This window comes from Scyliorhinus canicula, chromosome 1 (assembly GCF_902713615.1).
Source record: "Scyliorhinus canicula chromosome 1, sScyCan1.1, whole genome shotgun sequence".
Taxonomy (NCBI): Eukaryota; Metazoa; Chordata; class Chondrichthyes; order Carcharhiniformes; family Scyliorhinidae; genus Scyliorhinus; species Scyliorhinus canicula.
This window is the reverse complement of record NC_052146.1, coordinates 209,975,934-209,992,225: the sequence shown is the minus strand read 5'-3', so window position 1 is coordinate 209,992,225 and position 16,292 is coordinate 209,975,934. Positions and strand designations below refer to the sequence as shown.

The following is a 16,292-nucleotide window of genomic DNA, read 5'->3' as shown; positions in this document are numbered from 1 at the left end:
AGCTAGGTATACCAACACTTCCGCCAATGGTCTAAGAACCAAAGGTGACTTGAAGAAAAACCTTGGACTCCAGCAAGTGATTAGGATCTGAAATATACTATCCGAGACTGTGGTGGAGGCAGATTCAACTGTGGTTTTCAGAAGGGAATTGGATCAGCACCTGAATGGAAACATTTTGCAGGGCGACAAGGAAAAGGACCTGGAGTGAGACTAAACTTCCCACAGAGAGCCAGGATGGACTCAACAAGCCAAATGGCCTCCTTCTGTACAATAACCATTCTATGATTCTATAAGTAACTAAACATTTTTAAACTTATAACCCATCTTAAAGTATTCAATTTCAGGTCAAATAAATGAAGCAACCTCTGAACGGACATGATCCTATTGCAGCATAAGCTTATCTTCCGACACTGTAATTACTATATTCCAAAAAGTAGTCATGAAGGAGCAATGTGTTGGTGCTTCAGTTGTGCATCCCATGAAAACAGAAGAGTGTAATTAGCATCTCTGATTCCAATATGTTCTGGAATAGTATGGCATCAATCCTTCAAACCTGTGCATTCTTGGTCTCAGGCATGTTATCGGGGAAAGTGGCGACTGAAGAAAGTAATTAGAGCACAAGGCTGCATGCTCTCTTGTAATTCTTACCGTCCCGTAACAGTGGCAAAGAACAGGGAGTAATCATCTGCCCTCCATCTTGGCCAGGAAATAAAATAATAAAAGTCCAATTTGAAAATGACAATCATTATTTAATGTTTACATTTATACAAGTCAAACTTGGCATACAACTGATATTTAAATATGAAAGATTAATGTTTATACTTGTTTAAAACTCTTTATTCTTCTTTGTTATCAGTTCAGACATTTTCCCTAGATCCCCAATTGACAATGTAGCTGACCCTCTATGTGCTGGCTTAGCCTGAAAGAAAACAAAGATAATGAATATAGTACACAACAGTATAATAAGTTACTCCTGTATACATGAACTGACATGGTACATCTCAGACATTCTGGTACACTGAAATCACTCCCTCTTCAATATTATTGATTTTACAAAGAGAAATATTTTCTTTTATATTAGAATTAGGAAAACTATTGTAAAATTTGAAAAACTGATAAAGGGACCCAAATGCTTCTTCTGTTATTTCATTACTTTTATATATTTTGCATCACTAAAACGTTGAAAATAAATCTTCCTATCTTATTATACTCTTGACATATCCAACACCATTTCTTCTCTGATGAAACTCCTCACCCCCAGTTAGCCAAGCTGGCTATATTTATGAACAAAAACGTAACTGTTCAAGGTAAAACTGACTTTGTTAGAACAGTTACAGCGGAGGCTATCTGGGTTCAAATGGATCAGGTTCCTGGCCATAAAATTATTTCCTTACTAAATGAGAATCACTATTTAAAGTCACGTGGCTCATGTCATTGCTCTCATAGAATGTACACATATATACTCATGACATAGCCAATTAATGAATTTTATTTGCCTTTTTAAAAAAATTGGCTCCTGGTGCAAAAAGCTTAAAATCACAGCCCTCGTACAGAATGACAATTGAATCATATTGCATGACGAATAAAGCTAATTAAACTCGGATTTAGCATGTTAGAGTCAAAGTCACACCTGACTGGCTCAAATCAAACTGGACAAGGATTAGAATCATAGAAGCCCTACAGCGCTGAAGGAGGCCATTCAGCCCATCGAGTCTGTACCCTACCTAGGCCCACTCCTCCATCCTAATCACGTAACCCCAATTAACCTTAAGACACTAAGGGACAAATTAGCATAGTCAATCCACCTAACCTGCACACCTTTAGACTGTGGGAGGAAACTGGAGCACACGGAAGAAACCCATGCAGTCATGGGGAGAACATGTAAACTCCACCCAGACAGCCAAGGCCAGAATCGAACACGGGTCCCTGGCGCTGTGAGGTAGCAGTGCCTCCCTGCTATCCCTTGATTAGAACAATGAACATGTAGCAAGGAAGCATTTGATAACAGGAAAATTAGAAAACCATTATATTATCAGGCAGTGTGTTTCGCAAATCTGTTCAGAGTTCTGAGATTTTGTCCAGCAGGGTAGATAAAGGTGAACCAATGGATTTTTAAAAAATACTAAACTGCTGCACAAGATATTACTGTATAAAATTAGGGCTCAAGGGATTGGGGGCAATATTTTAGCACGGAATGAGGATTGGTTAAGAAAGAAAACAGAGGAGGAATAAGGAGCTAATTTGCAGGTTGGCAGACTGTAATCAATAAGGTACAGCAAGAATCAGTGATTGGGCTTCAGCTTTTTACAATCTATTTCAGTGACTTAGCTGAGGGGACTGGGTATAATATACGCAAGTTTGGATGATGTAAAGCTAATTCGCAAAGCCAGATACAAGGAGGATGCACAGGAATATAAAGAGGTTAAGTGATGAGCAAACATGTGGCAGATGGAATGTAATGTGGAAAAATGTGAAATTATGCACTTTGGCAGTCAAAATGGAAAAGAAGAATACTTTTAACAAAAATCGTAAAATATTGATGCCTAGAGTGATCTGGATGTACTCGAACACAAATCTGAATAACTGAACATGCAGAAACAGCAAGGAGTTAGGAAGGCAAAAATGAATTAAGACTAAGATGATGCAGGGAGGTGTTGCTCACTCAGAAGGTGGTGAATCTTTGGGATTCCCTGCCCCAGATGTTAGGTCTATCTGGTGTACCATGTCTAATTCTGGTGTACCATGTCTAATTCTGGACACCAAGCCTTAGGAAGGATGGCAAGACCTTCAAGATATTATTTATTGTCCACATACCTGTGATTCATGGGGTTTCCAGCCAATCATGTACAGAATCTGGAATGTAGCTGGCACAGACCCATCATCATTTCCATACATCTCTTTGGAGAGAGACAATTAAAAACAGGGTATTTTAATATGATTGTTAGAAATATTCAAGTGTTACTATAAATGTAACCATCAACCAACTGAAATCACTCCTGGAAATCTCAGAAAGCTGGTTAGTAACCTGGAAAAATAACAGCGAGTTCACAACTCATGCTGTTATTAATATGCTCACGACCAGCAAATGCAAGCAGAGAAAAGCTATGCCGAAGTTGAGAATCTCCAGAATTTGCTGGCCCATTTACACAACCCCATTATTTGTCATGCAACAAAGGCAGCCCGTTCTCTAATGTCGTTATTGATTCAATTTTATCTGGCGTGAAAACCTTGCCTGGGGAGTGCAGCTCCAACAACACTCAAGAAGCTCAACATCAACCAGGACAAAGTAGCCCACTTATTTGGCATCCTATCCACCACCTTCAACATTAACTCCCTCCATCACTGATGCAAGTTGGCAGCAGCGTGTACCATCTGCAAGATGCAGTAATTCAGAGGCTCCTTCCACAGCACCTTCCAAATCTGCAACCTCTACTGCCTAGTAGGAAAAGTGTAGCAAATGCATGGGAACACCAGCACCTGAGAGTTCTCCTCCAAGCGACACACCATCCTGACTTGGAAATATATCACCATTCCTTCACTATCGCTGAGTATTTTGGAACTTCCTAACAGTACAATGGGTGCATCTACGGTACATGGATTACAACAGTTCAAGAAGGCGGGTCCCACCACCGTCTCAAGGTCATTAGAGGCGAGCAATAAATGCTGGCCTTGCTAGCAACGGCCGCATTTCGTTGCCCACATTTCACTAAAAAGAACGGTACCTGTCGTGCAACAAAGGCAGCCCGTTCTCCAATGTCGGTGTAATGAAGGTGTAAATTCTAGCACATTTCAATGAGAAGAATTTCAGGTTGTATCCATGCACCACTTAATATTCAGTTATATGTGAAAATGATTTTAAAAATAAATCTCCAAATGAAATTATTATAATTAAAAGTATATGAGAGTGTGTAAACGACTCCAAATCAACAGAATAAGTTTAAAAAATAAAAACTTAAGAGAATTAGATCGTGGTGAGGGACTTCTGGTGGTGGCATGTACGTGGAGGTCGCACATTAGATGGCTCCTGCTAAAGTCTCTGTTTTTGAACTTTTATGCCCAGTTTCAGGGGTAGTTTGTGGATGAGTTGGTGTGGGAAGTCATAAGGAAGACGAGGAATGTTGAAGCCCCAGAAGAAAGGTGCTGGAAAGGAGGGAGCGAGTGAACGTCCACCAGCAAGTGTAGCTAGGAGTCCTGCGGGAAGAAAGATGATGGGGGCTGGGTCATAGTTGGGGTCGCTCCTCTCATGGTGGAAACTCTAACCGAGGTGATGTCAGTGGAGTTTGAAAGGCTGTTTGCCAAGCATATGGCGGTGCTTCGGAGGGAGATGATGGCTTCACTGCAAGAGTGGGCACGTGCCATTGCCTTGGTAAAGGTGGCAGTGATGAAGACATCGGTCGAGGTGCGGGAGCATGGAGAGTTGTTGAAGGGGGGTGAAGGAGACATTGTCGCAACAAAGCGACCAGTTCACCTCAAAGGGCGAGGAGCTGTGGAGGGTGACGAAGGTCAACAAAGGGCTCAGAGCGAAGGTGGAGGACCTGGAGACCAGGTTGAGGCAAAACCGGAGAATCATGGGCCTGCCGAAAGTGGAGGGCCCGAGGCCAGCTGAGTACTTCGTGAAGATGCTTGCTGAGTTTATGGAGGAGGGGGAAGAACCCTCCAGCTACAAGTTAGACAGGGCACATCGGTCACTCGGGCCGAAGCCTAAAGGGAATGAGCCACCAAGAACGGTTATAGTCTGCTTCCACAGCTATCAAGTGAAGAAGGTTTTGAGCTGGGCAAAAGAGAGATGAGATGTGAAGTGGGAAGGCGTTGGTATACACATTTACCAAGATCTAACGGTGGATCTGGCGAGAAGGCAGACGGCCTTTGGACAGTGAAGGTGGCATTGTGTGGCAGCAGAGTGAGATTTGGAGAGTCTACCCAGTGAAGCTGAGAGTGGCTCACAATTCAAAGGACTTTTATTTCAGACGGTGGAGGCGTTTAGGAAGGCTGAAGGACTGGGACTGAGATGAAAGTTGGGGTTTGGACTTGGTTGGTGGGGACGGGGATTGTGTTTTTTTATTGAGGGTTTTCTATTTGTTTGGGGTTTTGTATCAGTCTCTTGAATAGGCTGGTGGGGTTGTTTATATGTGTTTTGAGTTTTTCTTTTTTCCTTTTGGGTGAGGTTTTGTAATCTCTCTCGGTTTAAGGGAGGTGGAGTTTGAGCATGTGGGGCTGGCCGCTGAAGAGTGGGAGGGTAGCCTCTGGCAGAAGCCATCACACATGCAAACATGGGTTGGCTGGCAAACGGGAGTGTGGTGGGGGGAGGGGCCACGGTCATTGGAGCCTGGTCGAGCAGGTGTCGATGGACCCGGGGGGCGGCGATACTGGGTGAGGTATTTGCAAGAGGAAGTGAATGGGGGGGATTGACGGTAACAAAAAGATGGGCAGGGCCGGGGTAATGGTGATGGCAGATTTGAGGGGGTGGGGGGAGACCCCGGTTAGAGTGGTGGCATGGAACATAAGGGGGTTAAGGGGACCGGTGAAAAGAGCGAGAGTTTTTGCACACTTGAAGAGTTTAAAAACTGATGTGGTAATTCTGCAGGAGACCCATTTGAGGGCAAAGCATCAGATGAGGCTTAGGAAGTGCTGGTTGAGTCAGGTGTTTCAATTGGGGTTTGACAGTAGGGCTTGGGGGATGGCAAACTTGGTGGGCAAGAGGGTGAGTTTTCAGATGGAGAAGATGGTAGCGGATCAGGGGGGCAGGTCAGAAAAAAAGAAGAGAATTACGTCTTGGTGAGGTTATCGCTACTCTGTGGAGGCTTGTTATTTTAAGTCTCCAACAGAGATTAGTCACAAAACTAATTAAAAAGTACTTTCATCGGGCAGCACGGTGGCACAGTGGGTTAGCACTGGGGCCTCACGGCGCTGAGGTCCCAGGTTCGATCCTGGGTCACTGTCCGTGTGGAGTTTGCACATTCTCCCCGTGTCTGCGTGGGTTTCGCCCCCACAACCCAAAAATGTGCAAGCTAGGTGGATTGGCCACTCTAAATTGCCCCTTAATTGGAAAAATGATTGGGTACACTAAATTTATAAAAATAAAGAAAAATAAAAAGCACTTTCATGAAGAGCATACGCACAAGGATGCGTGCAAGACAGTACACTGTTTAGCAAGTTTCAGCTAAACATGAAGTACTGGATCTCTGCAGGGAATGTTATGGGCCAGGGTTTAGAGAACCCCAAAGTGTATCATGGAGTTCACCTGACCCACAACATTTAATAGATTGTGGTTACGGGGAGCACACGGCCCACTCTACAGGTGTGGTAGAGCAGAAATGGAAAAGTATTTTTTTAAAGCAAAACAATGTTTATTCTATGAACTCAAGTTAACCTTTTTAAAACATAGTGAACATTTTAGCAACCATTAATTCAAATGCAACCCCCAAAGAGTACAACACTAAGTAATGCTTACACTGTCCTTTTAACATCCAGAAGACTTACAAAAAACATAACCTTTAACAGAAGCACATCAGGTTAAAGTCACTACTGAAAACATTTATAATTCTGAATTCGCCTAATGACCAAGAGATAATCTTTTATGGTAAGAGAGGTCAACAGTACACCTGCTCTGTCTGGCTTCAGCTCCAACACTGAAAACAAAACTAAAACACACCCTGCTGCAAATAGCCTAAAACGAAAATAAAAAGAGGACAGACAGTCCAGCTCCACCCACTCTGTGACATCACTGCAGTAGTAAACACCCATTTCTTAAAGGTACTCTCACTACAGATATTTATATACACAGCCATTTATAAACACCCATTTCTTAAATGTACTCTCACATGACAGGAAATAAAATATTTCATTTATTTAAAAAAAAGGTTTTGCTTACCTTGACTGCAAGAAGAGTTCTTGAAGCATTAGTCAAACTGCTTACATTGAACTAAAACCAGAGCTATTTTCACAATTTGATTACATTTCTGCTCCTTCATGCTTGTCAGATCAGTTAATTCAGCATATTTAAGGCACAGCCTAATTTCATTGTTAACATAAAGTAAAACTTAAATGTACAACTAACCTTCCACTTCACACTAAATACGAGATTCAATTTTAACTCACTGTCTCACCTTTGTAGATTGCTGCAGCTGCCAGCATTGTGTCCCTGTGCAACAAGGGTTTCCTGGACCAAGCACAATTGCTCTCTCCCATACCTTCAGATTTAGAGAAGTAAATACAAAACTGTCAAGAGATTGAAAAAACCCAAATCACATCAAGTATCTGGCACAGGCACAATGGGCCAAACAGCACCTCGATCCTGTATCATTCTGTGATTCTAGGATGTGAGTGCTATAGATGCATTGGGACGCCACAAATGAAATGTTCATACTTTTCCACTTCATTCGCACAGAGTATATGTCTGTTCCACGGTTTTTACTCAAGTTTTGTTGGGTAACTAATATTTGCAGTTAAATTCCTGCAGAATATTTTGGAAATGACGTTTCAAATGACCAAAGCCCTCAATTACACCAAATCCTGTCATTAAATACCTACGTATTCAGGTTGGAAAAACATGCGTCCACTCACCTCGCAAGTCCTCCATTACTTCAAATATTCCAGGATAGTTCACCACAATTTCATCAATGTCCTGCAGGAAATGAACAATATGCAGCTGTATATAAAAGCATTTATTTCTGACACTATTTTTCACATTTAAAGTACTAACCCACTCAAGCCCACAATCCTCCCTTTTCAGTTTTCCATATTTAAAGGGCAGATCAAAATTTAACGAATGGTTGGCTAATCTGTAAGAGCAGGACATAGATGGGTTTTGCCCTAATGGCTGATGGAGCAAAGCCGAAAACCTATGTCACCATTTCCTGTTGGAGGGTACCTCAACAGTTACCACTTGAATAACTAGAAGCAATTAAATTAATTTAATTTATGGATACATTGAATTTGATTTATGCAAGTGAGGGATTACTTATTGGCCAAGGTTAGAATAGTGTATTAAGACGTAGCATTAGCCTGTCGATTATTAGAGGGTTTCTCATCTCAACAGCTCCTGTTTCACCAGGGATGAGAAGGACCAGCCATTCTATACTCACTAACTGAAAGTGACAGTGCCAAAAACCCATGCCCTTTCTCCTGTCTGTCCTCTCTGCCAGGAAAGTAAGGTGGCGGAGACAGATTACTTGAAGGAAATAAACAATAAGCAACTAGTTTCAACGAGTATTTAGAATAATACACAGTCTCATTTCTGTTTCTTTTTTTAATCCAAATATTTTTATTATCCTCTTTTTTTCACATTTTCATCCAAATTTGCACCCACCAAGAAACAACGATAAAAAATACAATGTCAGTCCCCTGGCCAACAATTCCATCCACCCACCAACCCCCAAACAATCCTCAACATTTTAAATACAAACATCAACAAAAAGGAATCAGGATTCTGTTTCTTTTTTAAAAGACAATTTATCTTCATGCAAGTTGAGGAGATTAGAGATGTAATAAAGTGAATTCATTATTTAATTTGCCTCACCACAGTTAGCATGTTAAATCCTGCTTGTTCCAAAAGATTTCCCAAGTCTGTAACAGCAGTGAATGGTGATATGTGAGGGGCAAACCCTCCTTCACGCTCCAGTTCTGCCAGCTGTAGAGAACAACGAAGTTCATATAGGGTTTCTCCTCCCATCATGGCACCAATGAACACTCCATCTGGTTTCAAGGAATAATTAATCTGCAGAGGACAGGATAATCACTGTAAGCAGTATTAGTATTAATGCCACATTTCATAAAACTGCAAGCCAGCCAATGTATGTGCTGATGCAGGGTCCAGACCAATATATGCTGTTGACAATTTTATGATTTTGAGATGTGAGATGATCAGAAATTAAAACAAATTTGTTCAACTTCTTTATTGCTGAATCCTTTCTTACTTGACCTATTCAATCATCCAAAACAAGATCGTGCGCTATTTCAAAGCTTCCTTGGCCAGCCACCCATCTTGCTCCCTCCACAATCCTCAGCTCATCCAAAGCTCTGTTCCTCTTAACCATCCTCTAAATCCCTCTCAATCTGTATCCCTGTGCTCACCAATCAAAATGAACTTCCTTTTCTATCCATGCCTCCCTCTAGCACCTTTTGTCTATTCCCCCCCCCCCCCCCCCCCCCCCGTGGTAGCAGCCATTCTTGTGGAACATGTCCATTGTTTTTCTCAGGAGTGACATTCTTTATGGGTTCTGGTAAGGGGAATGAGGTGGGTGGTGTAAGAATCTAAACATCTTTGGAAATTTTAAGGAACATTGGTTTCTGATTTTTATAGCTTTATTGCCTTAAATGATGATTCACAGTAACTTCATTGCAGTGTTAATGTAAGCCTACTTGTGACACTAATAAAAGATTATTTTAAATGCACTGAAATAGTTTTGAACATATATTTAATGTCAGATTTTTGTGATGTATTCTTTCTTCTTCGTTGCTAATTATTCATTTATATTTGATTTTTTAAAAACAAGTAATGTAGCCATAATTAATTTCTAAATGGGCAATAAAACTTAGTTGAATTGATTGAATTGACTTCCAGACTCCCAACTCACAAACCTCATCCTGTTTAGCTCGGTTCTCAGCCTCACACCTCCCTACCTGAAATCTCCGAGAGTCCTAAACAACTCCCCTGTGAGTAAAGCATTTATTGTGCTCTGATCTCTTTAGCAAGCCCAATCCCTTTGGAACCAGAGCTACTAACCATCCACTTCCCTCCATGCACCTTCCACAAAATCTAGCTTTTATTCATATCCGAGTATTTCCTTCCTTTGCCCGGTGTGAATTTTTGACTGATTATGTTTCTATGAACACACAGTATATAACACAAACTGCTGTTTTAGTTATATTTAGGGGTTTCCGGTGGCGGCCGTGGAATAAGTAGTCGCACATTTGTGGGCTCCCGCTCAAGATGGAATTTCTTGGTCCTTTCCCACCCTATTTAAGGGTGTTTGTTGCTGTGAGGTGCATAAGCATAGAGGAAGTGAAGTGCTTCATTGGTGGGGCCAGTTTATGGTTTACCAGATCAGGAGTGTAACAAATAAGAGGCATTAGCCAGGACAAGAGGTTATTCGAGGTGCGACACATAAAAGATGACGGAGGGTGCTGGGATGTCATTGCCCACCCAGTGGTCTACTGAGTAACTTATGGAATTTTTGAACAGAAAGTTTCAGCAGCAGTGGCAGGAGGCCTCAGAAGATCTGGCAAAGATGGTGGAGATGCTGAGGGTGGTTATTGAGAGAGTGGAGCAGAGGATGGAGGTGCGGGGTATGGCACTGCAGAAGGCGGAGGAGTCAGTGGGAGAGCATGAGGACCAGCTGGCCTCGCTGATGGCGGAGATGGTGCTCGTGGTGGAAAGCCATAAGAGGCTGAGGGAGAAGGTGGAGGACCGAGGGAACCGTTTCAGGAAGCAGAATCTCAGGATCGTGGGGATGCACGAGGGGATTGAGGGAACGCAGGCCACAAAGTATTTGGTGAGTATGTTGGGGAACTTGGTGGGGGAAGAGGAACTTGGTGGGGGAGGGGGTCTTCGACCGGTGGATCGAGCTGAGGAGACTGAAGCTGGGAGAGCCACCGGGGGCGATGGTGGTGCGACTGCATTGTTTTCTTGGTAAGGGGAAGATATTGAAGTGGGCGAAGCAAACAAAAATGTGCACCTGGGAAGGAAATATGCCGAGGATCTATCAGGACCTGGGTCCCGAATTTGTCAAGCGCTGGGCCAGTTATAATCGCATTAAGGCTGCCCTTTACAACGAAGGGGTGAAGTTTGGGGTGTTGTATCCTGCTGAACTGTGGGTTACACACCAAAATAGAGAGTTTTATTCTGACACGCTGGAGGAGGCGAGTGAATTTATGACAGACCATGGAATGGGAGGTGTGTGAGGACACAACTTTGAAGTGCTAAAGTGGGAAATCTGAGTTTACACGATGGGTAAATTGTTTTATTTAATTAATATGGATGCGGAGTGGGCGAGTGTGTTTTCTTGTTTTTTTTTTACTGGTTTTGGGGATTTGCCGGTGAGGGGAAGGGGGGTCGACAGAGGCTTTCGAGTGGGGGCCACCAGATAAGCTGGTAGGCACACATAAGGAGTTTGAAGGTGGATGTCCTGTTTCTTCAGGAGATGCACCTGAAGCTGTGGGGAATTAGTCGAGGTTCAGGAAGGGTTGGGTGGGGCAGATCTTCCAATTGGGTCTGGATATGAAGACCAGAGGATGGCGGTGCTGGTCAATAAGAGGGTGGCCTTTGAGGTCAGCAATACTGTAACCGTTCCTGGGGGTAGGTTTGTGCTCGTTAGCAGGGAGCAAGAGGGGCGCCTATGGTGCTAGTGACGGAGTTTTCGTATTTCTTGCATGTGCACCGGGTGTACTCACAAATTGATTTTTGTTTTAGATAAGGTGTTGTTGGATCGGTGTATTCGGCGATTGTGGTCTTCGAACATGCTCTGCAGTGAGTGGATTTGTTGGTTGGTGCAGGGGGATGGCCGTAGTGGAGGTTGGATGTGGGGTTACTGGTGAACGACAGGTCGGAGGGTGAGGGTAGCCATTCAAAATTATGTGGAGCTGAATAATACGGGGGAGGTTTCTGCCTTCACGCTGTAGGAGGCAATGAAAGTGGTGGGACGGGGGGGATTTATACTGATTCGGGCACATAGGGAGGGAGCAGAGTGAGTTGAGAGCCTCAGGTTGGTGGAGGATAATAATAATCTTTATTGTCACAAGCAGGCTTACATTAAAACTGCAATGAAGTTACTGTGAAAAGCACCGAGTCGCCACATTCCGGCGTCTGTTCAGATACATGGAGAATGACCAAATTACCTAATAGCATGTCTTTTTTTGGGAGGAAACCCACGCAGACACAGGGAAAACGTGCAGACTCCGCACAGACAGCGTCCCAAGCCAGGAATTGAACCTGGGACACTGGCGCTGTGAAGCAACAGTGCTAACCACTGTGCTACCATGCTGCCAATATTCTGAGGGTAGACCGGAGATATTCAGTGACACCTGAGGAGACATTTCCAAAGGATGGAGTTTGGGCTGGTGTCCAAACTCCATCTGGGACGATGCATAGAACCATGGGGTGGTTAATGAGTATGCATTGGCGGGGTTAGATGCAAGGTTCCGGGGGTGGCGGCAGGTGGAGAGAGAGTACTTCAGGGATCTGTTTGTGGGAGAAAAGTTTGCAGACCTGAAGAGCTCGAGGAGACGTACCAGTTTTCAAAAGGGAAATCGGTTCAGGTGTCTGTAGATTAGGGTCTTTATTAGGAAGGAGGTGCCGCCCTTTCCGACGTTACCACCCCTGGTGCTGCAGGCCAAGCTTCTGTCTGAGGATGAAATTGGGGAGGGCGGTGTTGTGGACATGTATGGGAAGCTCATGAAAAGAGTGTGTACTCCGGTGGAGGAGGTCACGTGCAAGTTGGAAAAGGAGTGGGGTGGGTGAGGGCCCGGAGTATGGAGGGAAGCTCTGTGGGGTGGATGAGAGGCAGTTATATTTGGCGATGGAGGATAGTTTGGGGGGGCGCCAAACCATGTACATTTGTTATGGCATGTCTGATGTTGAGGGATTTTCGGACGTAAGATTTTGGGGGTAGAGGTAGCTCCGAGTCTGAAGGTGGCAATATTTAGAATGTCGGTGGATCTGGGAGTACAGGTGGGGATAGATACCGACGTCTTGGCCTTTGCCTCCCTCATAGCATGGAAATGGATTCTGCTGTGCGATTTAGCATAGATCCTGCATTTGGAAAACATTAAGTTTGCCATTCGAGGGCTCGAGGAGGGTCACCTTGAGGTGGAAGCCATCGACTTCTTTAAGGAGAATTGAGTCATCAATTGGGGGGGGCGCAATTTGTTGGAAAAGAGAGGCGGGTGCCGAGGTGGCAGCGAGGTGAGTGAGTGGGGAAGGGGGAAATGTGGGGTAGCTTTTGAATTTTTGTGCTCATGTATATATTTAAAATGCCTCAATAAAATGTTTTTAAAATTATATTCATCATCAATTCCTCCCTACTACATTTGTCACCTCCTCTTCTTTGCATAAATATGAATTGTCACCTTGAATTTACATCTCAACAAGCTGCACAGCTGACTTTACAGTTCTTTATTGAAACAGCAGAGGGAATCCTAAATCCAGACCAATTCAGAAAGATAAAATCTGTAAGACCACTTTCACAGATGTAGATCTCGTGCTACTAAATATCAAAGGGGCATTACTGCAAATAAATGTTGTTTGTTATTTTGCTGATGTATGGCAATAATAAAAAACACTTTCCTGTAAAATCTTTATGTGGCTTGTCAGAATAGAAACAAAGCCAAAGTATTTATTGCCTTAGTCACTTTTTATGCTTCATTGTCAAACACAAGAGTAAATGGATCAAATTTGTAAATTGTTATTTGCAAGGTTAAGTAACACAGGTGAGATTATGATAGTTTAAAATATGGATGTATTCTTTGGTAGAAATGGAAATGTGCTTCCAGTTACAAAATTGAGCTATTAAAAGTTACTATTAGACATTAGTTTGAAAACAAATAACAGCATTTATTGTTCAAATTCTTTCCTGACCTACTTGACTGGAATAGTGTTAAAGACATTCTTACCAGTTTGAATGCATGAGGGAGGTCATTGACCCAATGCAAACTGAAAAGAGAAATAGATTTAAAAACATTATTTTCAATTATTTCAATTACAAACAATCTGGATTTAATTAATTTTTGGATTCTAGGTCAATTTAACTTAAACGATTTTGTAAAATTTAAATCCATGTCCTCTGCAAATCACATATCCGTCTTACGAGACACTTGATGTACACAACATTGTATAAACATCCTGTATCAAGGCACTTTTATTCATTTAGAGGAGGTGGTTTAATCACATTTCATGTACCATAAACTGCTAAGAATGAGGTCAAATGTATTTTCTTTGAAGGGTAGAAACTCTTCATCTGCTAAGATACGATAGGTGGGAATTTCAGTCTCAACTGGATGTTTCTGTAAAGGAACATTTGAAACAAAAAAAGTCAGAAAATTATGACTGCTCAACAATTGCTCAACTCAATTGGACATTAACATGGTAAAGTTCCAAACATTACCAGCTTCCTATCTTTCAATTTCTTCCAACTAACAGGCCTTTTTAAATGTATTCTTTCACAGGATATGGGCGCCGCTGGCTATGCCACCATTTATTGCCCATATTCAACTGCCCTCGAGGTAGTGGAGAATTCAGCGATGGTAATACCATTGAATGTCAAGGGAAGAGATTCTCTAAAAGCCTTGGGCTCAATTGATAGATGCTTGCTTCCAATATTTATGTTGGGAGCAGATCCCGAGTAGAGGACAAAATAACCTGAATCCCAAATCTAGTATGGAAAACATGAAGGTGATGGTCTTGCTCAACAGCTGAGGAGAAAAACCTCATTCAATTTAAAGGTCAGACGTTTGTATTGAATGTTAATGGCTGGGCTTGGTAATTACAATTTCTCTAAACTAAAGTGCTTTCTTTAAAATGCTTAATAGGGCACATTATAAAGCAATCCATCAGGTTACCTACCAAAACATTCTCTGCAATATCCACTTGAAAGAGTTTTTGAACCATGTCCTGAAATAAAAGAAGAATGAAAAAAAAACCTTGAAAACTAGTTCTTCTTTTACACAAAATTACTTGAGTTCATTTTTTGAGTACTTAATTCTGTTGGTGCTACAGGGAAATATTTTCAATTAAAAGTCTTTCATGTTCTTCGACAAAAGACAAAAACCATTATCCTAACTGTTAAGTTACATTCTTCAGCGTCACTCTTAGTGTAACAAATGCTTCAGTTTTAAAAGAATTCTCAGGACAGGTATGCTCACATTTTGGTATTTTGATCTTTATGAATAGGTAGGTAACTGTAAAGTTCTATTCAACATGCTGCACAGACAAAGAGTTTAGTGGCCGTGTTGCACCTTGGGACTGTTGCTACAAAGATTCTCCAGTTCATGATTCATGGAGTATCACGGCAATCTGATTTGCATCATGACTGATGTCCAAGATGGAGAGATTCAGAGCAGCTTGATGGGGTCGTATCACACTGAACTTAAATTTAAACAAGAAATGAGCCTAATCTCAGTGCAACATATGAAATTAGTTGTACCTACCATCAAGCACAACTATATCACATATCATTGTGCAAGCTACAACAATCTAATTTCATATTTTCCACATTGTCCTCAAAGTTGCCAATTTTAAATTAAGCAGTTTACAGAAAAGGAGGATCTTTCATTTGGTATTTGATTTAAATACAATGTCTTGTGGTGCATGTTGAGTGTCCCTGCCTCCAGATCAGAAGCTCCAGGTTCAAGTCCCATCCCAGGAGTTGATGGCTATGAAAGATGTGTTCATAACATGGCCAAACAGATTGAGTAAATCTACAAATCCCTCCAATATACACCAAAGGCAGGCCGCAAGAACGGGAGAGATTCCTGGTCATCCATGTGATGGAAGAAAAAGTGGAGCCTTTATCATCACAACTCACAGCAACATGGACTCATTCAGGGGCTGGTTGGCTCAGCTGGCTGGATGGGCTGGTCTGCATCAGACTGGTGCCAACAGCACGGAGTTTGTTTCCTGTTCCAGATGAGGGTGGATTCGAGCTCTGACTCCTTACCCTGCCATGGTGGAGGTCATGATGCTGTGGGCTGGACCTCCCTTCAGCCAGAGAACTGAAGATGATGATTTAAAACCAGGCCCAAAATGTGAATGAACAGTTTTTTTAATGGTTTTGCCAGTGTTACCTTGTTTAGATGTTCAGCTATATGGCCTTTTCCACACCCAATGTCCAATGCAACAGGAAAGGTTCTAAAGCAAAAAAAGATTAAATCACATGTAGATACAATGCCATGCACGTTTTTGCATAATACTACCATTTTAACAAGAATATAGAAAGAAAGATTATAAAGTTTGGCACACTGTACTTACAGGAAATATTGAACTAGTGACAATATAAGGGATAATATAACAGTTTTAAACTTACCTCACAATATCAAAAACACGGTCCACAATTCTGCTTCCAACCTGCACAATTGCAAAATGATTGTGATCTAGAGGATGTAAAGATATCTTAAAACTGCAGCTTAGATATAAAGAAACAATTTGCTTTACAATTGGTCCGCCATGATCTAACCGAATTAGAAGAGGGATTGAGGGGCTAAACGTCCTGTTCCTGTTCTCGCGGTTTGGTTCAGAGAATCGCCAACGATATTCTCAACTGGGAAGAGTCAAGGACCCTCCCCAAATCAATATACAACTT

The 16,292-nt window shown here is 42.2% G+C and overlaps 1 protein-coding gene across 4 annotated transcripts in view; it reads right to left on the bottom strand.

Annotated features, from left to right (window-relative positions):
* The window catches only part of ndufaf5 (NADH:ubiquinone oxidoreductase complex assembly factor 5), a 36,893-nt gene that overhangs the window by 15,661 nt on the left and 4,940 nt on the right, over positions 1 to 16,292 (bottom strand). The window contains exons 2-11 of one of the 4 annotated variants that reach the window (XM_038806946.1): positions 16,017 to 16,057; positions 15,778 to 15,841; positions 14,558 to 14,605; positions 13,895 to 13,998; positions 13,609 to 13,648; positions 8,519 to 8,716; positions 7,564 to 7,624; positions 7,107 to 7,190; positions 2,815 to 2,897; positions 823 to 919 (exon numbers count right to left, since the gene is read on the bottom strand). In XM_038806946.1, the coding sequence (XP_038662874.1) occupies positions 827 to 919; positions 2,815 to 2,897; positions 7,107 to 7,190; positions 7,564 to 7,624; positions 8,519 to 8,716; positions 13,609 to 13,648; positions 13,895 to 13,998; positions 14,558 to 14,605; positions 15,778 to 15,841; positions 16,017 to 16,057 (816 nt within the window). In that variant the 3' untranslated portion in view covers positions 823 to 826. Of the gene's footprint in view, positions 1 to 728; positions 920 to 2,814; positions 2,898 to 7,106; positions 7,191 to 7,563; positions 7,625 to 8,518; positions 8,717 to 13,608; positions 13,649 to 13,894; positions 13,999 to 14,557; positions 14,606 to 15,777; positions 15,842 to 16,016; positions 16,084 to 16,292 lie in introns of those variants that run through there. The other 3 variants (XM_038806937.1, XM_038806956.1, XM_038806967.1) reach the window with 3 other exon arrangements.